At 38.6% G+C, this 26,173-nt stretch overlaps 1 protein-coding gene across 1 annotated transcript in view; it reads left to right on the top strand.

The window, feature by feature from the left end:
- Positions 1 to 26,173, top strand: part of LOC137641401 (amyloid protein-binding protein 2-like) — an 87,610-nt gene that overhangs the window by 45,766 nt on the left and 15,671 nt on the right. Inside the window, exons 3-8 of the mRNA XM_068373924.1 lie at positions 8,069 to 8,173; positions 10,705 to 10,865; positions 15,242 to 15,410; positions 18,755 to 18,895; positions 21,106 to 21,228; positions 24,713 to 24,837. Coding sequence (XP_068230025.1) covers positions 8,069 to 8,173; positions 10,705 to 10,865; positions 15,242 to 15,410; positions 18,755 to 18,895; positions 21,106 to 21,228; positions 24,713 to 24,837 — 824 coding nt within the window. The remainder of the gene's footprint in view (positions 1 to 8,068; positions 8,174 to 10,704; positions 10,866 to 15,241; positions 15,411 to 18,754; positions 18,896 to 21,105; positions 21,229 to 24,712; positions 24,838 to 26,173) is intronic.

Raw genomic sequence — 26,173 nt, 5'->3', positions numbered from 1 at the left:
GGAGGAAACAGCAGGGCCTACCGGAACTGGGTCACAATCGCTCGCCATTCATTCCTATTTCTAGCACGCTCTCTTGCCTCTCTCACATTTATCCTCCCATCACCCAGAACTTTCTTCACTCCATCCATCCACCCAAACCTTGGCCTTCCTCTTGTACTTCTACCATTAACTATTGCATTCATCACCTTCTTTAGCAGACAGCCATTTTCCATTCTCTCAACATGGCCAAACCACCTCAACACATTCATATCCACTCTAGCTGCTAACTCATTTCTTACACCCGTTCTCACCCTCACCACTTCGTTCCTAACCCTATCTACTCGAGATACACCAGCCATACTCCTTAGACACTCCATCTCAAACACATTCAATTTCTGTCTCTCCATCACTTTCATTCTCCACAACTCTGATCCATACATCACAGTTGGTACAATCACTTTCTCATATAGAACTCTCTTTACATTCATGCCCAACCCTCTATTTTTTAGTACTCCCTTAACTGCTCCCAACACTTTGCAACCTTCATTCACTCTCTGACGTACATCTGCTTCCACTCCACCATTTGCTACAACAGACCTCAAGTACTTAAACTGATCCACCTCCTCAAGTAACTTTCCATTCAACATGACATTCAACCTTGCACCACCTTCCCTTCTCGTACATCCCATAACCTTACTCTTACCCACATTAACTCTCAACTTCCTTCTCTCACACACCCTTCCAAATTCTGTCACTAGTCGGTCAAGCTTCTCTTCTGTGTCTGCAACCAGTACAGTATCATCCGCAAACAACAACTGATTTACCTCCCATTCATGGTCATTCTCGTCTAATTTTTTAATCCTCGTCCAAGCACTCGAGCTTTCACCTCTCTCACCACTCCATCAACATACAAGTTAAACAACCACGGCGACATCACACATCCCTGTCTCAGCCCCACTCTCACCGGAAACCAATCACTCACTTCATTTCCTATTCTAACACATGCTTTACTACCTTTGTAGAAACTTTTCACTGCTTGCAACAACCTTCCACCAACTCCATATACCCTCATCACATTCCACATTGCTTCCCTATCAACTCTATCATACGCTTTCTCCATATCCATAAATGCAACATACACCTCCTTACCTTTTGCTAAATATTTCTCGCATATATGCCTAACTGTAAAAATCTGATTCATACAACCCTTACCACTTCTAAAACCACCCTGTACTTCTAAGATTGCATTCTCTGTTTTATCCTTAATCCTATTAATCATTACTCTACCATACACTTTTCCAACTACACTCAACAAACTAATACCTCTTGAATTACAACACTCATGCACATCTCCCTTCCCCTTATAGGCTATAGGGGTACAATACATGCACAAACCCAATCTACTGGTACCATTGACAACACAAAACACATATTAAACAATCTCACCAACCATTCAAGTACAGTCACACCCCCCTCCTTCAACATCTCATACCATCCATACCAGATGCTTTTCCTACTCTTGTTTCATCTAGTGCTCTCCTCACTTCATCTATTGTAATCTCTCTCTCATTCTCATCTCCCATCACTGGCACCTCAACACCTGCAGCAGCAATTATATCTGCCTCCCTATTATCCTCAACATTCTGTAAACTTTCAAAATATTCCGCCCACCTTTTCCTTTCCTCCTCTCTTTTTAACAACCTTCCATTTCCATCTGTCACTGTCTCTTCCATTCTTGAGCCAGCCTTCCTTACTCTCTTCACTTCTTTCCAAAACTACTACTTATTCTCAGAAAAGGATATAGTTTCCTTCATGGCCATCTGTATCCTGACAGAAACCTAACCTATCACCTAAGAATCTTTTGTCAGGTGAGTAGAAGGTGGCTTGAAGTAAACACCATTGCACCTCTTCAAGTGAGTATCCTGACATCCCGGGATTTTAAATGATCTAACATGATTATAGGAATTTTCTCCCTCCTAAATATAAGTCTTGTATTGAAGGATAAGGGTTTGAATTCATGTAGAAATGAATCACAAACTTAACAAGTACTTTGTATTTTTCCTAACTATACAAACCTAAGCCCTTCAAGTTATACTCCTTTCTTCATTCAGCCCGCAATTCGTAAGAGAAGGTCTAATTGGCTACTCTGTGTGCTAACAGGGACCAGGGCTTTACCAACACCGTGTTTCAAATGTTAACAGCCCAGTTTCACCTTTGGTGAAATCACACCGCACTCTAGTTTTGGGGTGTTTGAATGTGCGTGGATGTAGTACGATAGAGAGTAAAAGATGTGAAATTGGAAGTATGTTTTGGAATAGAAGGATGGATGTATTAGCCTTGTGTGAGACGAAGATAAAAGGAAAGGGTGAAGGGATGTTTGGTGAAATGTCTGGTAGAGTGTCTGGGATTGAAAGGGGAAGAGCAAGAGAGGGTGTGGCTTTATTGCTGAGTGAATGGATGACAGGTAAAGTAGTGGAATGGAAGGAGATATCATCTAGGTTAATGTGGGTAAGGGTTAGGTTGGGTAGGGAATGTTGGGCGTTTGTCAGTGCGTATGGGCCTGGTAGTGAGAAAAGTGAAGAAGAGCGGAATGAGTTCTGGAATGAATTAACTAGGTGTGTGGAAGGACTGGGTAGAAGGAATTATGTAGTTGTCATGGGTGACATGGTATGGATGGTGTGAAAGCTGAGATGTTGAAGGAAGGGGGTGTGACTGTACTTGAATGGTTGGTGAGATTGTTTAATATGTGTTTTGTGTTGTCAATGGTACCAGTAGATTGGGTTTGTGCATGTATTGTATCACTATATAAGGGTAAGGGAGATGTGCACGAGTGTTGTAATTCAAGAGGTATTAGTTTGTTGAGTGTAGTTGGAAAAGTGTATGGTAGAGTATTGATTAATAGGATTAAGGATAAAACAGAGAATGCAATCTTGGAAGTACAGGGTGGTTTTAGAAGAGTTAGGGGTTGCATGAATCAGATTTTTACAGTTAGGCAGATATGCGAGAAATATTTAGCAAAAGGTAAGGAGGTGTATGTTGCGTTTATGGATCTGGAGAAAGCATATGATAGAGTTGATAGGGAAGCAATGTGGAATGTGATGAGGTTATATGGAGTTGGTGGAAGGTTGTTGCAAGCAGTGAAAAGTTTCTACAAAGGTAGTAAAGCATGTGTTAGAATAGGAAATGAAGTGAGTGATTGGTTTCCGGTGAGAGTGGGGCTGAGACAGGGATGTGTGATGTCGCCGTGGTTGTTTAACTTGTTTGTTGATGGAGTGGTGAGAGAGGTGAATGCTCGAGTGCTTGGACGAGGATTAAAACTGGTAGACGAGAATGACCATGAATGGGAGGTAAATCAGTTGTTGTTTGCAGATGATACTGTACTGGTTGCAGACACAGAAGAGAAGCTTGACCGACTAGTGACAGAATTTGGAAGGGTGTGTGAGAGAAGGAAGTTGAGAGTTAATGTGGGTAAGAGTAAGGTTATGAGATGTACGAGAAGGGAAGGTGGTGCAAGGTTTAATGTCATGTTGAATGGAGAGTTACTTGAGGAGGTGGATCAGTTTAAGTACTTGGGGTCTATTGTTGCAGCAAATGGTGGAGTGGAAGCAGATGTACGTCAGAGAGTGAATGAAGGTTGCAAAGTGTTGGGGGCAGTTAAGGGAGTAGTAAAAAATAGAGGGTTGGGCATGAATGTAAAGAGAGTTCTATATGAGAAAGTGATTGTACCAACTGTGATGTATGGATCGGAGTTGTGGGGAATGAAAGTGATGGAGAGACAGAAATTGAATCTGTTTGAGATGAAGTGTCTAAGGAGTATGGCTGGTGTATCTCGAGTAGATAGGGTTAGGAACGAAGTGGTGAGGGTGAGAACGGGTGTAAGAAATGAGTTAGCGGCTAGAGTGGATATGAATGTGTTGAGGTGGTTTGGCCATGTTGAGAGAATGGAAATGGTTGTCTGCTAAAGAAGGTGATGAATGCAAGAGTTGATGGGAGAAGTACAAGAGGAAGGCCAAGGTTTGGGTGGATGGATGGTGTGAAGAAAGCTCTGGGTGAGAGGAGAATAGATGTGAGAGAGGCAAGAGAGCGTGCTAGAAATAGGAATGAATGGCGAGCGATTGTGGCGCAGTTCCAGTAGGCCCTGCTGCTTCCTCCGGTGCCTTAGATGACCGTGGAGGTAGCAGCAGTAGGGGAGTCAGCATTATGAAGCTTCATCTGTGGTGGAAATGTGGGAGGTTGGGCTGTGGCACCCTAGCAGTACCAGCTGAACTCGGTTGAGTCCCTGATTAGGCTGAAGGAACATATAGAGTAGAGGTCCCCTTTTTGTTTTGTTTCTTTGTTGGTGTCGGCTACCCCCCAAAATTGGGGGAAGTGCCTTGGTATATGGATGGATGGATGGGAGACTTAAATGCTAGAGTGAGCGCTGGAGATGTAGAAGGTGTCAATGGGAAGTATGGCGTACCAGGTGAAAATGAGAGTGGTGAGAGACTGGTAGATATGTGTGTTGAGCAAGAGATGGTGATAAGTAATAGCTTTTTCAAAAAGAAAGATAGAAATAAGTATACATGGGTAAGAGTGGCAAATGGAAGAGTAGTAGAAAGGGCATTAATGGATTATGTGTTGATAACTAAAAGAATGTTTGGAAGATTGAAAGACGTGCATGTGTTTAGGGGTATGGCTAACGGTATGTCTGATCATTTTTTGGTGGAAGGAAAATTAGTTGTAGCAAAAGAATGGGGGAATAGAGTAGGTGGATGTAAAAGGGAGGTAGTGAGGGTTGAAGAGCTAATAAAACCGGGGGTAAAAAGTAAATATCAGGAAAGGTTGAAAATGATATATGATGAAGTGAAAGTAAGAGAAACTGGCAATTTAGAGGAGGCATGGAAGTTAGTAAATGAAAATTTTGTTGGGATTTCAAGTGATGTGTATGGAAAGAAGGTTGTTGGAGGCAGCATGAGGAAGGGCATTGAATGGTGGAATGAAGGAGTGAAGGTAAAAGTGGAATAGAAAAAGAGGGCTTTTGAAGAATGGCTGCAGAGTAATAGTATAGAGAAGTATGAAAAATATAAAGAGAAAAGTGTGGAAGTAAAGCGCAAGGTATGTGAGGCAAAGAGGGCAGCTGACCTGAGGTGGGGTCAGGGATTAGGTCATTCATATGAAGAGAATAAGAAGTAGTTTTGGAAAGAAGTGAAGAGAGTAAGGAAGGCTGGCTCAAGAATGGAAGAGACAGTGAAAGATGGAAATGGAAGGTTGTTAAAAGGAGAGGAGGAAAGGAAAAGATGGGCGGAATATTTTGAAAGTTTACTGAATGTTGAGGATAATAGGGAGGCAGATATAATTGCTGTTGCAGGTGTTGAGGTGCCAGTGATGGGAGATGAGAATGAGAGAGAGATTAAAATAGATGAAGTGAGGAGAGCACTAGATGAAACGAGAGTAGGAAAAGCATCTGGTATGGATGGTGTGAAAGCTGAGATGTTGAAGGAGGGGGGTGTGACTGTACTTGAATGGTTGGTGAGATTGTTTAATATGTGTTTTGTGTTGTCAATGGTACCAGTAGATTGGGTTTGTGCATGTATTGTACCACTATATAAGGGTAAGGGAGATGTGCACGAGTGTTGTAATTCAAGAGGTATTAGTTTGTTGAGTGTAGTTGGAAAAGTGTATGGTAGAGTATTGATTAATAGGATCAAGGATAAAACAGAGAATGCAATCTTAGAAATACAGGGTGGTTTTAGAAGAGGTAGGGGTTGTATGAATCAGATTTTTACAGTTAGGCAGATATGCGAGAAATATTTAGCAAAAGGTAAGGAGGTGCATGTTGCATTTATGGATCTAGAGAAAGCGTATGATAGAGTTGATAGGGAAGCAATGTGGAATGTGATGAGGTTATATGGAGTTGGTGGAAGGTTGTTGCAAGCAGTGAAAAGTTTCTACAAAGGTAGTAAAGCATGTGTTAGGACAGGAAATGAAGTGAGTGATTGGTTTCCGGTGAGAGTGGGGCTGAGACAGGGATGTGTGATGTCGCCGTGGTTGTTTAACTTGTATGTTGATGGAGTGGTGAGAGAGGTGAATGCTCGAGTGCTTGGACGAGGATTAAAACTGGTAGACAAGAATGACCATGAATGGGAGGTAAATCAGTTGTTGTTTGCGGATGATACTGTACTGGTTGCAGACACAGAAGAGAAGCTTGGACGATTAGTGACAGAATTTGGAAGAGTGTGTGAGAGAAGGAAGTTGAGAGTTAATGTGGGTAAGAGTAAGGTTACAAGATGTACGAGAAGGGAAGGTGGTGCAAGGTTGAATGTCATGTTGAATGGAGAGTTACTTGAGGAGGTAGATCAGTTTAAGTACTTGGGGTCTGTTGTTGCAGCAAATGGTGGAGTGGAAGCAGATGTACGTCAGAGAGTGAATGAAGGTTGCAAAGTGTTGGGAGCAGTTAAGGGAGTACTAAAAAATAGAGGGTTGGGCATGAATGTAAAGAGAGTTCTATATGAGAAAGTGATTGTACCAACTGTGATGTATGGATCGGAGTTGTGGGGAATGAAAGTGATGGAGAGACAGAAATTGAATCTGTTTGAGATGAAGTGTCTAAGGAGTATGGCTGGTGTATCTCGAGTAGATAGGGTTAGGAACGAAGTGGTGAGGGTGAGAACGGGTGTAAGAACTGAGTTAGCGGCTAGAGTGGATATGAATGTGTTGAGGTGGTTTGGCCATGTTGAGAGAAAGGAAAATGGATGTCTGGTAAAGAAGGTGATGAATGCAAGAGTTGATGGGAGAAGTACTAGAGGAAGGCCAAGGTTTGGGTGGATGGATGGAGTGAAGGAAGCTCTGGGTTATAGGAGGATAGATGTGAGCGAGGCAAGAGAGCGTGCTAGAAATAGTAATGAATGGCGAGCGATTGTGACGCAGTTCCTGTAGGCCCTTCTGCTTCCTCCGATGCCTTAGATGACCGCGGAGGTAGCAGCAGTAGGGGATTCAGCATTATGAAGCTTCATCTGTGGTGGATAATGTGGGAGGGTGGGCTGTGACACCCTAGCAGTACCAGCTGAACTCGGTTGAGTCCCTTGTTAGGCTAGGAGGAACGTAGAGAGTAGAGGTCCCCTTTTTGTTTTTGTTTCTTTGTTGATGTCAGCTACCCCCCAAAATTGGGGGAAGTGCTATGGTATATGTATGTATGTATGATGTTTGTACAGTATAGCTAGCAAAAATACAGGTTACTGTACTTTTAGAGTTTGATATTTATGAAACAACTTTTTTATAACTGAAAGTTTGTGATATTTATGAAACAACTTTTTTATAACTGAAAGTTTGTGATATTTATGAAACAACTTTTTTATAACAAAGTTTGTGATATTTATGAAACTACTTTTTTATAATTTTATGTGTTGTAAATCTTGATGTATTATTTGAAAAAATACTATTGAACCTAAATGGTACCAGGTGTTGTATATACAGTAGTCACATTTCCAAAGAAGCAAGTCCAAGGCACCAGGGTAAGAGAGGTAGGAAGGAGTAAAGAGGATACGGAAGGGACACAGTGATAGTTTTAGCTGTTGTGACAACCTTCCAAAACTAAGGTTAAATAGGATTTTAACAAATAAAATAGGATTTTAGCAAAATCTAAGGTCATTATAAAATCATTTAGATTTTAATGAGAAATGTTAGCCAAAACATAATGAGTATTTACTCTTTATGCGTAATCTGTGATAAATATGTCTTAAAATCACCTTGATGATTACTCTGAGAAAGTTCATAGATATTTTTTGCAAATACGGTGAACAATTTTCAATGCATTACCATGTACTGTACCATATTTACTGATTGTCATCGTTTGTGGTTCTTTATATCATGCTTTTCCTTGAGGGGGTAAAGCCGTCAGTACACTTCGCTGAAGATTACTTGAGGGTCTTTGCAGCTGCACTTACTTTGTATCCTAATCTACGTCTGTTCTTACTTTATTTTTTCAGGGTTATACCCCAGTTGAATTTGGGTGTTTAATGACCGCATAGAACCAAGTGCTGGGTCATATAGCCTTAATTCATAACCCCAATTCAGTCTGTTTCATGCTTGAATATTTTTCTCTTTACTCCAGGCCCTGATGGATCAGGCGTTGTCAGATCACCGCACCAAAATCTCAACTTTATTGTCTAAAGAATATGTCCAAAGGTGCTCACAAGTAGATTTAAGTAATCAGCAGGTAAGTTTTGCAAACTTTTATCTTAGTTTTAAGTTTGAGTCAGAAACACTTATAATAATAGGGAATTTTAAAGGTAAAATCACCTATTTTAAACCAGGAAAAACAAATTTATTATCAAAGGAGATATTTATCCGATATCATTCATAATAGGCTTGTATGAGATAAATTTGATTATATTGAAACTAAAGATAGATATATAGAACTTTTATAGTATTTTATTCATATGTATTTTTATTGCTAATGAACATGAGACTGAAAGAAGCTGTTCTGAAAAATATCAAGTTTGACTTTTTAAAAGCCAGAGATAGTAGTAAAAGGCCTTATGAATTATGACAACCCTGGCCTGTAGATAGAGTGACAGTAAATGAAAACATAGAAAGACAGAAGTCCATGTCCTGAAGGAACTGGGTTAAGGGTCAGGTGAAACTGGTTGATCCTAAAGCTAACAAAATCTGCAGTCTTTGTGGTATAGGGAAGCCTGATGTGTACATCCAGAATGAGAAAGTGGCTACAATATGCATTAATCCATCTTCAAGAAACAGTACAGTAGTTATATACAGTATTCCATAGAATAAGGAGCAAGTACAGTATTAATTGTACATCACAGTTAAGGAAGTTCAAGTTAAATGCAGATGTCATTTATGAGATGAAAATCTGCTCTGTTAAAAGGTATATTATGAGTGTATCTTCCTCCCTAAGAAGGGGTAAGTCATAGGAATGAAAATGAGTTGCTCATATAAGTGCATAGATCACACCCATTTACTGAGAACCAGAGTTCTCAAGGTGAAGGATGCCATGTTTTCAAAAATTATTTACTTCCAAGTCCAAAGCACTGATAAAAGAAAGGGATTAATTTTTCAAATTCCCAGATATCATTATGAACTTAAGAATATTACATTGCATTTATATCGTTACCTAAACTTAAACAGGGCTGAGAACAAACTCCTGAAGAGGAAAGAAGGAATATTTTTTAATTCTATAATTATCATTATCAAGAATAGGGCATGAGGTAATATGCAGTACTGTATGTCATCGCTAAAAAGAAATAAAGTAGGGATGAAAACCCAACACTGCTAGAGATATGGAAAGGGGAAGATTTCGCCTATTAAATCACAGTACAGTACGACAGGAGTCGATCAGTCTAATTAGAAACTTGAAATAAGTTTACAGGTCAAAGAGCAAAGCTGCAATCATGTAATTTGGGAGCTGTTTACTAGACCACACATATCAAAGGGCATAGAAATATTCAGAGCAATAACACAAGATTACCATCAAATTTCCAAGACATTTATCAGCTGCATCATGTTACAAAGTAGGATGTATCAGCAGTCAATTTTGCTTTTCAAAACCCATAGTGATTATTGCAGAGAATCTTTTGAGATTCTGAGTTGTTTTCAGGAATTGAGCATCAAGTTTCAAGGACTAGATTTATTGGTAATAAGTTATTATTAAATAATAGTTAAAGGAATAAGCAGAAAGATATTTTTTTAATTCAGAGACCAATGGGACATGAAACCCGGAACCCTTGTCTAGGCCAGTCCTCCAAAAAAGATGAAGGAAAAACTAGTAGGAACTAACTCCTATGGAAGCATAACCTACTTGAGGAATGAAGGATTCAAGAATTAGAGAAGACAAGATCAGGAACAGTTTCAAGGCTACAGTATATGTACAATTGAGGAAGTGGACACTTGGTTACTGATTATTGCAAAGAAAAAACCCTGAAAGAGATGACATAAGGGTGTGTACAAAGATGCCCGTTTAGAGGTGGGATTATCCTTGATCTCTGCAAAATAGTGATGAAAATTATTTACCTATGGTAAAAATAGAAAGACCCTTTGTACAGAAATAGTATTGAGAGAAGAACTGATAGTTGCTAATCAGTTATTTGTTCCAACACAGAGACTTACCTCGAAGCACTTTCTTAGGAGTTACCTGGAACCTCCTCTCAAACGACCATTTGTGTAGAAAATGGGAGTAGGGTAAACTACACAAAACTCTGGTCGTTTGAGAGGAGGTTCCAGGTAACTCCTAAGAAAGTGTTTCTCGGTAAGTATGTTAGGAAAAATACAAATTACTAATAATTTGTGATATTATCCCTTAATAATCTTCATAGAGAGGCGAAACAAAGCATAGGCACCCTGAATATGAGAACTCCTCTAAACACACATTGAAGCCTCAGTACCTGGGATTGAGAAAAAAATTTGCAACTACTTAGTACTGGACTGTATAGACATAATTTGTTTGAGCATTTTACATTTTCTGAAAGATATAATCTCCAAAATAATTTTGAAATATTCTACTGTACTTTAATTTTAAATCAAATTGTTAGTGGACATTGGCATTTTTATTGGTAGCTCTTGTTTAATCATTTTTATTTTAGTTTTTTCCTGTTTTGCAGTAAATTTTCACAAAAATCACAGAATTAGATGAGATTTTCTCTTTGTAAAAATAAAATATGTATTATAGGAGACTTCTGAGGAAGATATTTTATAAATAGTATTATACAGTATTTTAATTTTATCACTCCACAGCAAGTAGATAGTCTGGTTTTACAAGGACTGTCTGTGTCAACATTTTTAGCTGAAGCAGGATGGTTACCAGATGCCGAACTTATGTTGACGTCTTGCCAAGAACTCATAGCAGACTCCGCAAATCCACAACAAATGACACGTGCACTAGAGTGTTGTCACAGGTACTGTTTATATATTATGACATGGTAGTTTGTTCATACATGGCGACAAACCCTCATTCTTTAATAGGAGTATGTTTTCAGCTTAGCTGGGACTTAGGCTGTTAAAATTTATAGTGGGATGTCGGTAGTTGATAGCAGGTGGATGGGAAGCCCCAACCCCCAGACAGTACACTCTTGAGTAGCCACTTTGTTTTCAGCCGCTGAAGAATACAAATGTTTCCAGCGCCGTCAACTATCTGTTTTGATTTTTCTTTTTTCTTTTAGTTTATTATTAGCAGTTTGTTGTGAATGAGGGAATTCAATAAAGATAAAGGTTTTACAGTTTTCTGGATAGAGTTGGAAGCCTCTGGAGGAGTTATTCCTCAATCAGGGGTTCTTTTATCCTTGGAGGTAGAAGGGGAGCCAGACTCTACTTTCTGGAAAGTTCCTTGCTGCATTAGAAAAGTGAATAACCTCGAAGAGGCAGTAACGTCACCTCTAAAAAGTAAGACGTTGGTGATCGACCTACTTTGCGGCATGCTCAGTACTGCCAGTCCCAAACTCGAGTTTCTATGGTCAGTTTTGGCCAAAGAAACTTTAACGAAGATAAAAACTCAGGTCTTGGGAGTCAAGGATTTGATTAGGGCAGAGAGGTGGTATTGCTTGATCCGGGCAGCCTTCCCTTGGCAATGCAAGTACTACTGCACACAGGAGGCCCTTCCCTCTCTTCCTCTTGAGATGGCAGTGGTATCATTGACACCCGGCCGCTCTTATAATGGTTAGCGGGAGCTGTTGGCCATGAAGGTCATAGCCGTGGCAACAATGCAGGTGGCTTCCTGGATTGACCACTGGTCTGGCACCGTCAGCTTCTTTCCAGACATCAAGGATCTAACTGACCCAGCCAAGAAGCAAGCCCTTAAGGACATTTTCATGACACAGGCCAGGACAGTGGAATTTCTTATGAACCAGGCTGCCAATGAGTGGGAAAACTTGGTGCTTAGGTGTCAAGAGGCGGTGACTTCTCGTTTCCATAAATGCATCGGTCGTCGGGAGGGATACCATCTGCAACTTGTCCTTTAGGAAGCTATTGCTCTTTTTACCACTAGAGGTACAGGCAGCAGTCGAAAAGTGCCAAAATGAGACCCAGGACTCGAATCTTCAGAGGATGGAGTCTTTTCACCTGCTCAACTTTCTCCGTCAAGATAAGGGAAGCCTTCCACCTAACCAGCCCCGAAAACCAACGGAGAGAGGATGAGTACAACCTCAACCATCTATCCTCAAAATTCCTTCTGCAGTCTTTCCCCTCTTGATAGAATCAGAGTCGAGAAAGAGGTAGAGGTAAAAGCCTTATCTAGGGAGGTCAATCCCCTCATTCCACATTCAGTGGGGGATGCCTTCAGGCCAATAGTGGGAAGTGATGTTTACAGGAGCAGAAAAATGGATGGTGGAGATCCTTCAATCTGGATACCTCTTCCCATTCATCAGCTCTTCCCCCTCCTCTAATTCATCCTCTGGCGACATCATCATCATATCACCAGGGGTTGGCAGAAGATCTTGCTCTACAGTAGGAAGTGCAGAGCATGTTGCTGAAGGATGTACTTGAAGAGGTCAATGACCCCTCTCCAGGCTTCTTCAGTCAACTCTTTCTCGTAGGGAAGACATCTGGAGGCTGGAGACCAGTCATCGATCTCTCGGCTCTGAACAACTTCATCCGCCAAACACCCTTCAAGATGGAGACAGCGGCCACTGTCAGGCAAGTGATAAGACTGCAGGATTACCTGGTGAATGTATCTGGAAGATGCTTACATCAGATTCCATTTCACCCATTCTCCATGAAGTACCTCCGGGTAGTGGCCTTTGTTATTCAGTAGCACCAGAGATCCTGACTTTGTTAGGCTGTCCGATGATAGACCTCTTAGAGATATCTCTGAACAAAAAGCTCCCGATCTACTGCTCTTCTGTTCCAGACCCAGAAGCGGTGTTTGAGGACACATTTCAGCACCCATGGGACGACTTCAAAGCTTATGCTTTTCTGCCATTCTACTAACTTGAAAGAGTCCTGAATTGAGTAAGAGACACTCCCAACCTTTTGTTAAAGTTGGTAGCTCCAAGGTGGCTACCCATGGATTGGTACCCAAACTTTCTGTACCTCCTAACAGAGACTTTGATAGAATTGCCAACTCTCCCAACCTTCTACATAAGCCTCATGCCATGTTCTTCCATAATGCACCGGGATCTGTCTTCCCACGATGAGGTTATCCAGCATCTCTCTGAGAAAGGCTTTTCTCAAGAGAGCGTGCAGCAAATGTCCGGATACCTCCTCAAATCCTTGGCACGTGTCTACCAGGCCAAGTAGACTATCTTTTGAGGTTGATGTCATGGGAAAGGTTTTCTCCTCTTGGAGCCTCTATACCATTGATTGCCGTCTTTTTTTGTACTACTTCCGTAAGGAGAAACTCTACTCGATTTTAGAGGTAAAAGGCTATCACTTGGCCTTGAGCCAAGTCTTTAGACTAAAGAGAGTACAGTAGATATTTCTTCAGAGGAAATGTATATACTTATTAAGAGTTTTGAGCAGACCTGCCCTGTAGTTGATGTGAGCCCTCCTTCTTGGAACATGGTAAAGGTATTATGTTCCCGAAAGGGGCGGCCTACTGATCGTTGAGGAAAACTTCCTTTTTTTTTTCTTTTGCTCACTTTGGCTTCAGCTAAATGTGTTGGAGAGCTGCATGGGCTCTCCTACTACATCACCTATTCAAGGGGGGTGGAGACAGATCTCTCCTTTTTTCCAGTTTTCATCACAAAAGCTGATTCCAGATTTCTATTTTTTCAAATTAAGAGTCTTAGAGAAGTAACTGATAACCCTGATCAGTTTTTATTGTGTCCTGTGAGAGCTCTATGGTGCTATCTGAAATGCACTAGCACCACAAAACCTCGGCTACAGCACCTTTTCATGATTACAGGAAGAACCAAGATCATCATCTCCATGAATATGATCTCATTCTGGTTGAGGGAAGATCTCTCAAACACATTTTTCATCTTCTGCGGAAGGCTCACAAGTTAAGAACTCACAACGTGAGAGGTATAAGCTCTTCTCTGTCATTCGGGAGGAATTTCTCTGTGATGCAGATTCTTCAAGAAGTGTGGAAGAGGGAAATGTCATTTACCAGCTACTAATAGTGAGATGTAACCCGCAGGTTTCTTGACACTCTTATTCTAGGACCTGTTGTAACTGCTTAGTAGGTGGTGTAAGCTACCTTTGCTAGTCACACAGGTCCAGTAACTGCGAGTCAAGGGCTGTAGTTACATATAAGACTAGGGTGAAAGTGAAGAATGAATGGCATTTTCTTTTCCCTTCAGTCTTCCCCTTCCTTGGGGTACAGCATTGGAAAGCCTCTCCAGCTGGTCTCAATCTGTCAGTCATTCAAGCCCAAACTGCTCGTAGGTATTCCATGCCTAAGCACGGGAGTCTTGTCCCCACACTCATTACCAGTGTGGGGAGTGGGATGTAGCCAGGCAATCTCATAATCATAAGATAGTCTTCAAGTTGCAATATCTTCAGACCCCTTAATTGCCAGGACTACCACACAAAGCATTCCAGCTCAAATACAACACTTTTAACAGCTAGGGCTGTGAAACTTGCTGGTTCTCCTTCAGGAGTTCACTAGATGTGAGGAACCCTTACTCCTAGGCATATAAGATGCTCGAGTTTCAGGTTACTAGATTAAGCTTCCAGCTAGTTGGAAAAGGGGACTTCCTCCTACCTAAGGATGAGCCTCTGTAAGTAAAGGACTATGGTTACTATTCATGCAGGAATAAATCATAAATTTGTAGGTAATTTCACCTCCCCACTACCGATAGGTCGGTTTTCACCTCGTTTAAATTTTAACTTCTATGTTCCAGCTTTGCTGTTATCTATTCTTCTATAGTAAAGGACTTAGGTTTGTAATCTTTTTTATATTAGAAAAATGCAGTTAAACTCATTACTCTATATAGTACTGTACTTTTGATTTAAGCTCTTTCCTTCCACCCCAGTATTTCTTGCTGATCACAGATCACACAACTCAGATAATGAAACTTTTAGATGTGGGTGACACTAGAATCACCTTATATATATTTGCAGTACTGTGGCTGACTTTTTCCTTAGAGGGATTGAAGCATCTGAGACAATTATTATATATAAAGAAAATAGCTTGTTATAAGTAAGGGTTTGCATGAAAAGGTACTTTTATTTTAAAAGTAAACTATTTGATTTATTTCAACCTATATAAAATATCGTTCAAGGTGTTAGAAAAGTTAAATCATTTTTGAAAGACGCTTTTAATTGGATATGATTAAAGGAGAAAGAAGTAAAATCGTGTAATTGCAGAATATTTTATCAGGTTTTTATTTTACAGATTATTACATGTACAGAATGGGTACTGTAGATTTGAGGAAGCTGAGAGGACATACAATCAGGCAATGCAGCTTGTCAGACGGCTACAGCAAGCTGGGGTAACCCCGGTTTTATCTTCACTTTATTCAGAGTTCTCTACATTGTATATGCTCAGATCAAATTATGCAGAAGTAAGTTAATGAGCTTTTAAGTTCTTTGGTTGAAAATAGATCTTAATATATTTTCAACAATGTATACCTGTAATGACATAGGGAATCAGGAAGTGTCATTAGATGGGCAGCAATTATTCAGATATTTCAACATTCACTCACGAATGGTAAGATCAGATTGTATTTCAGACTTCTCTTAGGTTCCATGAATTATTATTATTATTATTATTAAATGCTAAGCTACAACCCTAGTTGGAAAAGCAGGATGCTATAAGCCCAGGGGCTCCAACAGGGAAAATAGCCCAGTGAGGAAAGGAAACAAGGAAAAATAAAATATTCTAAGAACAGCAAAAACATTGAAATAAATATTTCCTATATAAACTATAAAAAACTTTAACAAAACAAGAGGAAGAGAAACTAGATAGAGCAGTGTGCCCGAGTGTACCCTCAAGCAAGAGAACTCTAACCCAAGACAGTGGAAGACCATGGTACAGAGGCTATGGCACTACCCAAGACTAGAGAACAATGGTTTGATTTTGGAGTGTCTTTCTCCTAGAAGAGCTGCTTACCATAGCTAAAGAGCCTCTTCTACCCTTACCAAGAGGAATGTGGCCACTGAACAAATACAGTTTAGTAGATAACCCCTCGAGAGAAGAAGAATTGTTTGGTAATCTCAGTGTTGTCAGGTGTATGAGGATAGAGGAGAATCTGTATAGAATAGGCCAGACTATTCGGTGTCTGTGTAGGCAAAGGGAAAGAACCGTAACCAGAGAAAAAGATCCAATGTAATACTGTCTGGCCAGTCAAAGGACCCCATAACTCTCTAGTGGTAGTATCTTAACGGGCGGCTGGTACATGATCATGTACATGATCAGGTCATAAATTTTATTGAAAAAGAAGAGATCAAAGTTTATGGCCTGATCATGTACATTTATGAAACCTAAGTGAAGTCTGGCATACAATCAGACCCTAGCTTTCTTGAGGGTTAGGTAACAGACACGCCAGCAAATGTTGATATACCCAAATAATTGCTGCACCCTTAATGACACTCCTAGGCTCCCTATCTCATTACATGTACAGTATATATATCACCAAATATAGCAAAACATTCATAATTACAGTATATAACACCAAGTTAAAATACAAGTAGCCATTATTTCTGTGACCCTCCCCTGATATTCATATTGATTCACTTTGGGAAGCTTGGATTTATTGACAATTACCCCTAGAATTTAAAAAGTTCCCATTTTAGAAAAGTAATGCTAAGTCGTACCAGTGAATGGCAATAAGCAATTGTGTATTGTCCCAGTCTTTTTTTGTGTTTTCAACATGGTCGCTTACAGACCCTACAAGATAGACCTCAATTAATACAGTGGGCCGTGGCACATTACGGCTTATTCCTTTGTGTCACGGGATGCTAGGATCAGTTGCCATGTTTTCCTTCTTACCGAACTGGGTATATTGGTCCCAGGTTTTTAGCCAGCCAATTAGCCACACACGGAACTTCCTCCCATCTAAGGAAGACCCCTTTTAATTGATGTTTTGTTTCACATATTCTAACGTAACTCATTTAATTTTCACTTTCCCCCGCATCCACCCCGCAAGTACCGGCTGAGTTGGAATGCAATCCCCATGTAAGTCAGACCCTATCCGCCATATGCGATGGTGGAAGGAGGCAGTCATATTGGCTGCCAGAACCTCGATGATTCTTCATTAGCCATTTCCAGTTTCCACAAGGGTATATCAGCCTCCCGTTGAGATACTACAGCTAGAGAGTTATGGGGTCCTTTGGCTGGCCAGGCAGGCTACATTGAATCCTTTTCTCTTGTTACAGTTTTTTCTTTGCCTACACATACGCCGAATAGTGTAGCCTATTCTTTACAGATTCTCCTCTGTCCTCATACACCTGACAACACATAAATTACCAAACAATTCTTCACCCAAGGGGTTAACTACTGCACTGTAATTGTTCAGTGGTAACTTTCCTCTACTTTCCTCTTGGTAAGGGTAGAAGAGACTTTTTAGCTATGGTAAGCAGCTCTCCTAGGAGAAGGATACGCCAAAATCAAACCATTGTTCTCTAGACTTGAGTAGTGCCATAGCCTCTGTATCATGGTCTTCCACTGTCGTGGGTTAGAGTTCTCTTGCTTAAAGGTACACTCGGGCACACTAGTCTATCTAATTTCTCTTCCTCTTGTTATGTTACAGTTGTTATAGTTTATGTAGGAAATATTTATTTTTGTGTTACTGTTCTTAAAATATTTTATTTTTCCTTGTTTCCTTTCCTCACTGGCCTATTTTCCCTGTTAGGAACCCTGGGCTTATAGCTTCCTGCTTTTCCAACTAGGATGGTAGCTTAGCAAGTAATAATAATAATAATAATAATAATAATAATAATACCCCCTTTAAATGACTTAGCTTTGTATAGTTAGGAAAAATACGAGTTATTTTTTAAAATTGTGATATTTCTGTTTACCTCCTAAGTGGATAGTTGTAAGTGTAAATGAAATCTTAATAATAGTTCAGGGAGAAATCCAGGGAAGACTGAACTTTTTTTTATTATAGTGGAGATGATGGCAATATTGGCATGTGAGCACTGAAATCTGATACATCTTTAACCAATATATTTTTAATTGTGATGAACCTCAGAAGCTCTTAACTTTCTTAACCTCATTTGTAAATTCTTGGAAGACCATCAAGCCTTCTCTTAGATGTATGGTTGTCTCTCCTAACCTGACGTCTCAAGTCAAATTTGGTGGTATTAGTGCTTCTTTCAATAAGGGATCTGATGGGGCACAGCTCCATAGATATTTCAGGTCCTCTTGTAGAACATCAAATTCTTTATGTACATTAGACCCCTCTAATGTGCACCCTTGCATTCTTGTAATCCGAGTTGCTCTTTTATACAACTAAAGAACTCTTTTTTTTATAATTATATTGATTTTTGATAATTAACTATAGGTCTTAATGTAATTTGAGAATAGGTGTGAAATGTTAGGGTTTGTGATATGTAAATCAATATGCCATAAATGAGTTAAATTCTACAAAGATTGAGTACAGCATCACCTAAAGATGGAAGGTATCGTACTGTAGGAGAAATTTGGAAAAGCCAAGCTTAATAATTATGCAATGTATATTTTTAGATCATCAGTTACACACTTTCAAACAATTAGAAATGTCATACTAATAAAGATTTAAAGCTTTTTGTCAGTATTTTCGCATATGTCGTCCTGTACCTATGGGATGATTGCCATGTATGACAATTGCAATATAACTTAAGCTAGTTATGCATCACTGTACATGCTTGCTTCTGTTAGGGGTAACTTCTTGTTATTAAATGTTTATATTTTGTATTTTCTCAACAGGCTTATAGTTGGAGTGTTAAGGCTTTGTATGCTCTTGTTGCCAATTTCCCCAAACCTGCTCTCATCGATGTACTAAGACAGTCGGCAAAAGCATGTGTGCTGAAACGCGAATTCAAGAAAGCTGGGTTACTAATTAAGCAGGTATGTTAATAATCTATACTCAAGATATCCTGTGTTTTTTTTTTTTTTTTTTTGCATTTATTCTGACACAGACAGGTTTATCTGAAAATTTTAGGATTCCTCTTTTCTCTGATGTTAAATGAAATGGGCAATTACTGTATATTATACTAGATATGTACAGTAGAATTTGAGTAGGCTAAGAAATGACAGAGGAGACATGCTTTTAGAATTTGCGAAAAAAAAAAAAAAAATCTTAAAATAACGAACACCTTTTCAGACTACTTTCCTGACAGGTGAAGATAATCAAATGGTTGCACCCCACCATTCCAGGGACACTTTTGTGAAAGACACATCCGGAACTTTGACTTCCAATGACACCGCCTGTGCCAAAAGACCTAGGTTTTCTGACCATTTTACCCGTTTTAGTTGATTCTGAATCATCAGAATGTAAATTGTGTCCACAACAGAGGTCCTGTTTAAAAAGACGACAGGTATTAACGGAAATTCCTCATCTTCAACAGTGTACAGTACATGTGCACACATGTACACTACATACTAGACACAGTAAGGCTACAGTGCAGTACGTAACACTACAGTACATAGTCGTTGCGCTGGCCAAAACTATAATTTTACCAAGTAGTCATCATACAATTATAACAAAACATCATTGTTCCTATCTAGTAATACTTGTCTTATAACACTCGATGATACTGTAGTGTATATTACCGTAATATATGAACAGTAATATCACTACAATATAGCTTAACTGTACTGTAAGTGTTCGCTGTTTTCATTCAGACGACTCAACTACTTTGGCAACTCGCCACACAAATAGCCTACATTTATATACTGCACAGTATTGTAGAGTACAGTACGTAGTTAATAAACACTCTATAGTGTAATACTGTTCTGTACAATATGTATAAAATTCAATGTTAACTAAATCTACATTTTCATACAAAGACCACTAACAATTTTTTGTACAAAGTTCTACGCAACGACTTGAAACATGGCACAATTTCTGGTTTGTCATGTCTTGCGCATTACTGTCCGACATCAACAGTAATCCAGTAATAATATTTATCCCATCCTCTACTTCAGTGGGTTAGAAAATTAAAAGATAATGATAAAAGTATCATTAGTAATGTTATACTGTAATCATTGCGTAAATGCATACAACAACAACAACAACCAGACAAAAAACAGCTGTTTTGTTTTGAACAACCGAATCAGATAGCAGCTGTTTTGCTTGTATTTCAATCAGTGTACGATGATAAACAAAGGAGCATAAGACTGACATTTTTACATTATTCCCTTATTCACTAAGGAGAAGAGATCCTCAAGAGAAAATACAGTAATGTCAAATATAAACTAACAAGCTGTAAATGAAGGCAAGAAAACAAACTATAATCATAGCCGCTTTTCTGTTTGGAATCAGGGAAAGCTATGTTCCAATCTAGGAAACCAAAAGGAAATTTAGTGAGAACCTATGAATGTGCAAATCACGCAATTGAATGTACAGTAAATGCCGAATTTGGAAGGTAACATTACCAAGTGTCTGAAAACTGAGAATATAGTTTTGCTATAACATGATATTGATATTTTCCTAAGCTTTATAATCGAACCCCACAGAGGTAAAAGATATAAATTATCGTGCATCAGCAACATGAATATAACTCCGGTTAACGGGTATTGGTAGTTTTTGGAAGGATTGACTTGAATCATATAATGTACTAATTTAAATTATGGTATATAGTTTTATGTTTAAGTAAAATAAAAATATTTACTGGTAATTTTATCTGTGTTTACTATATTTGTAATTAATTTTTATTATAACAGTAGTTTGGAAGGATTGACTTCACAACATATATGTTCAGTATAATCATATACTGGAGTTGTGTGTTGAAGTAAAATACAAATAGATAATTTTATCTCATATACTGGAGTTGTGTGTTGAAGTAAAATACAAATAGTTAATTTTATCTTTACAGTATTTACAATACTTATGTCACGTAAAACATTTGTTTTGAACAACTAGGAATTTTTACATTTTTGTCAAGAGATGGCAGTAGATGGTGGTTGCTAGCTTGCCCAAAATAACAGACAACTTTGGAGCTAAGAAATCTGCAGTCTTTATAAAAACAAGGGGGAAATATCATTTGGGTCTACACCTCCATAAGCATCGATAAAATAAAGTTTATTGTTAACATTGCCTTTTTAACTACTTTCAGGCTGTCATGATAGCAACAGAAGTCTTTGGAGACAAACATCCGAAGTATGCTGATACACTCATCGACTATGGATTTTACTTGTTAAATGTTGATGCCATCAGTCAAGGAGTACAAGTATATAAGGTTAGTGCACTCTGCTAGCTTAATTCTTAAGTGAGTACAGTATGTCAACGAATGTTGAACTGAAGCATACCTTAATTCTTAATTTGTTCTAACACGAAATACAAACCATCGTCATTTAAAGGATTATAATCCATTGCTGCCTGGCTATGACTAGAATTAAGGAAATTGTGGGATTCTGACAACATTGCATAGTTGCCAGCATCCAATCCCCGCAGGTTGGTGTGACTCGCTCCACTTTACTCCTGGTTGCCGTTCTAGTCAGACACTGCTTCGACCGCTGTCCATCAGCGTATTTCTGATTGCGAGTGTTTCTCAAGTGAATTTTAGAACCTCCCTCCATCTTGCAGGTAGTCCTTGTGGCACCTTCATGAGCCGATTAGAGGTAAAATCCTGTTCTTTGTGTTCTGGGTGTTGTGGTAAGGGATGCTCCTTTACTTCTACTTGTGAATTTTGCAGTTTGGCTGCCATCTCAATAGGATAAGTACAATGCAGATTTAAAGGCCGCTCATGAATGGTAGGGGCAAGGGACAGTGACATTGCCTTATCGAGCAGGAGAAAGGCCTAGAGACTGACCATATATACATATGATCAGTGCCCAAGCCCCCTCTCCACTCAAGCTAGGACCAAGAAAGGCCAGGCAATAACTGCTGATGACTCAGCAGATAGACCTATAGGCTCCCCCAATCTCTCCATTCTTAGCTCACAAGGATGGTAAGGTTGCAGCGACCAAAGAAACTAACAAGTTTGAGTGGGACTCGAACCCCAGTCTGCCGTTCGCCAGTCAGGGACATTACCACGACCCTACTTTAACAATAGGTTCAGTTCCAGCAAACCTGTCGTTAAGCGAATATTTCATACGAGGATATATGGTAAATCTGTCTAATGTTGACCCCGAGTCACCAACTATTTTTCATATTTTAACTAAATTACCTGTATTTACCTGAAATAAATAACTGTATTAACTATTCATTATTACATTTAATAACCTTGAATTTAAGAAAAAATTAACATCACTTTATTGTTAATTGTGGTGAGGAATTCCTTGTTTCATGTTTGTGAAAGAAAAGTAAATAACACGACATTCGATTTTATCAGCTGATTTCTTTTTTTCTCTAAATAACTTTATTAACTATGCATTATTACATTTAATAATCCTGACTTTAAGAATAAAGTTAACATCACTATATTGTAAATTAGGGTGAACAAATGTGAATATAAAATTGGCATTTGATTTTATCATTCTCTCTCTCTCTCTCTCTCTCTCTCTCTCTCTCTCTCTCTCTCTCTCTCTCTCTCTCTCTCTCTCTCTCTCTCTCTCTCTCTCTCTCAGAAGGAGGATGAGTTGGTGTCTTCCATTCACACTAGTCTTGATGTCTGGTCTGACACTTCCAGGTAATGTCCTTTTTAGAGAAATAGGTGTTCTGAGACCTAGGACAGATTTTTCTTTAAGTCAGCACTGGTCAAGGCCGTAACAGCTTCTAAATTCCTGTGTGTGGCTGTTACAGGGTTTTTGGTGTTGCCTTCCTTCTTTCCATGCAGGACCAAGAAGGATGACATATCCATGGAAGAGGAGATCTTTCCTAGGGGACTCCTTTTCATTTAACCCTTTTACCCCCAGGCTATTTGGAAATTTCCAACCCTTACCCCCCAGGAGTTATTTTTTTCCCCAGCACATTTTGCAGTATATTTTTTTTTAAATTGCTCTAACAGCCTTAATTTTTGTCATAGAGGTCAGGTTGGTCTTATTCTCTCAGAAAATGCCTGAATTTTCTCAAAAAATTATCAAAAATATGAAAGATAAAAATTTTATTGCATTTTTTTGCAAGGACGTACCGGTATGTACATGGGGGTAAAGGGATGAGTTTTGTGAAACGTACCAGTACGTCCTTTGGGGGTAAAAGGGTTAAAGAATGATGGTTTGTGTATGCGTAGGAACAAATCAGACATTTTTTAATAGTATGTATTTTTCCTAACAATGTTTACCTAAATCCCTTAAGCTACACTTCACAAACTCCAAAAGTCAAAAGTGACAGGATACAGTCGGGTAGGCGGGTGTCTCCCCCATCTACCTCCTGCTAAGTACCACACCTACCTTGTTAAAGATTCAGTAGCTGAAATCTTGCTCCTATTTAAAAGTGTCAACTTTATGTAGATAGGAAAAATACAATATGCTTTAAAATTTTGTTTTATTAATTTAAGAGTTGTTTCTTAATAGCATCTACTCTTAGGGTAGGTTGAAAAATTTAAATATTCTTGTTATGGTTTCTTTCTGTTGTACTTGCTTCTTGTCTGATTACTTCTAAAAAAATACCTCCTTTCTCATCTATAACTTCTTTTAAAACATGAAAATTCTTCTAAAAAATACCTCCTTTCTCATCTATAACTTCTTTTCCAACATGAAGATTCTTCTAAAAAATACCTCCTTTCTCCTCTATAACTTCTTTTCCAACATGAAAATTCTTCTAAGAAATACCTCCTTTCTCCTCTATAACTTCTTTTCCAACATGAAAATTCTTCTAAGAAATACCTCCTTTCTCATCTATAACTTCTTTTCCAACATGAAAATTCTTCTAAGAAATACCTCCTTTCTCATCTATAACTTCTTTTTCAACATGAAAATTCTTCTAAGAAATACCTCCTTTCTCATCTATAACTTCTTTTCCAACATGAAAATTCTTCTAAGAAATACCTCCTTTCTCATCTATAACTTCTTTTTCAACATGAAAATTCTTCTAAGAAATACCTCCTTTCTCATCTATAACTTCTTTTCCAACATGAAAATTCTTCTAAGAAATACCTCCTTTCTCATCTATAACTTCTTTTTCAACATGAAAATTCTTCTAAGAAATACCTCCTTTCTCATCTATAACTTCTTTTCCAACATGAAAATTCTTCTAAGAAATACCTCCTTTCTCATCTATAACTTCTTTTCCAACATGAAAATTCTTCTAAGAAATACCTCCTTTCTCATCTATAACTTCTTTTCCAACATGAAAATTCTTCTAAAGAAATACCTCCTTTCTCATCTATAACTTCTTTTCCAACATGAAAATTCTTCTAGAAAAATACCTCCTTTCTCATCTATAACTTCTTTTCCAACATGAAAATTCTCCTAAAGAAATACCTCCTTTCTCATCTATAACTTCTTGTCCAACATGAAAATTCCCATTGGTATTAATTTTTTTTTAATATACCACTTTTTTCCCCTCTAGTTTTGTTAAAAGTAATAATTTTAGCCGTGTGTGTTTGTATGTTTGCAGAATTATTTGTTGAAAAAGAGTTTATTCCGATATGGACCTCATTCTTTTTTAGTCAGACCATGCTCACATTTAATAGGAGTTAAAAACGACTCGAGTCCTTCACTTTGTTTACCAGTTCTAAAACACATTCCCGAAAAGGTGTACAGTACAGTAGTGGATTCAGTTTTTCTATGAATTTGGCTAATTTCTATCCATAACCTTTGGTGATAACTCTTTGTTTTCAGACTGCCCTTGAAGTTCGTCAATATGTGTTCGGTGGTGTTAATCTTCATGTTGCCATTGCCAATGAAGATTTAGCATATGCATCCTATGTGCATAATTATGCATTTGGAAAGTTTGATCATGCAAGGTAAATTGACTCGGTTTGTTACAGAGATTTCATCTAATCATAATATGTAAGTGTAAACTGTGTATCATTATATAGATATACTGTAAGCCCAATTGATTTTTCACCTTGAGTCCATTTGTAGAAACTGTTGATCACATCTTAAAATTTTTCATTTTTGTTAAACCCCTAAGGACTAAAGGTGTATCTGCAAGCCAAGTTTTGATAGTAAATTTATCTTTATAATTTCTTGACATTGCTAGCTTTTTTGTTAAAGTTCAGGAGTGTGGACTCCTATCATAAACAGCAGTCTGGTCTTACCCATCTCATTGCCAGACTAACTTAATCCCCGAGTTGAGTCTAGTTTTCAAAGCATTTTTCAGTAAGAATTCTGAAAGTGCGCTACACATTACAGAAACAAAATCTGCATGCATGGAAAAACCTGAATAGAAACTTGTTATTATCATTCCCAAATAGCAGGTTTCTGAGTCAGATCCAGGAGGGACTTCTTGACAGTGGCTATAACCCTCCTACCAATCCAACCACCTGAGTAAACAAACTTGTTGAATCTGTATCGTCTCCAATAAATCCCTTAAAATTAGCCAATCGTCCAGAAGCAGAAGAATTCTTAGTCTCGGTAACCTTAACCATTTGAAGATGGGGACCATCATTCTGGTGAATGCTTGAGGGGCTGTCCAGAGCCTGAAACATAGGCACTAACTGATAAACCTTTGATCAGTTAGGCCTTGTAAGAGAGCACCTACCTTCCAAGCTGGAAGATCCAGCATAAGTGAAAAAAAAAACTTAGGTTTTTGCTCTCAGTGATGTAGCAACCATCTACACTCGGACGACCCCACCACTTCCAAATCTCTGAACAGATCAATAGTTACCTTTGAAAAGTAATTTGAATTACAATACAGTGATGGAAACCACGTGAAAAGAATGTAGTGCAGTACAGTGGGTTATCTAGTGTGTTAGTCAACCGGACCTAGCCAGTGGGTTGACCCACCTTAGGACACTAAGTATTCAAAATTTTTCAATTTTTGCGAGTATCTCTTTACTTAACCCCTGCAAATATGGAGAGGCAACTGTACTTTAGTCCTTCCACAATTTTAGTCACTCTATAAGACTAAAACTAGATTGTGAGGCAGAAGACGGAGTTGGTTGGTCTCATTTTAAGATCCCTTCCACTCGATAAAGTCTCCTGACAGTCCCCAGTGCATTGCTATTTAACCTAGATTCATAAATCCTATCCTATCTTTTTCATTGTCTCATTTAAATAGGAATTCAGATTTAATATGATTGATAGTTTGTTAGATAACAAACACAATCTTTATAGTAAAACTAATTTTGCATATAA

This window comes from Palaemon carinicauda, chromosome 5 (assembly GCF_036898095.1).
Source record: "Palaemon carinicauda isolate YSFRI2023 chromosome 5, ASM3689809v2, whole genome shotgun sequence".
Lineage (NCBI taxonomy): Eukaryota > Metazoa > Arthropoda > Malacostraca > Decapoda > Palaemonidae > Palaemon > Palaemon carinicauda.
This window is presented reverse-complemented; position numbering and strand designations above follow the sequence as displayed.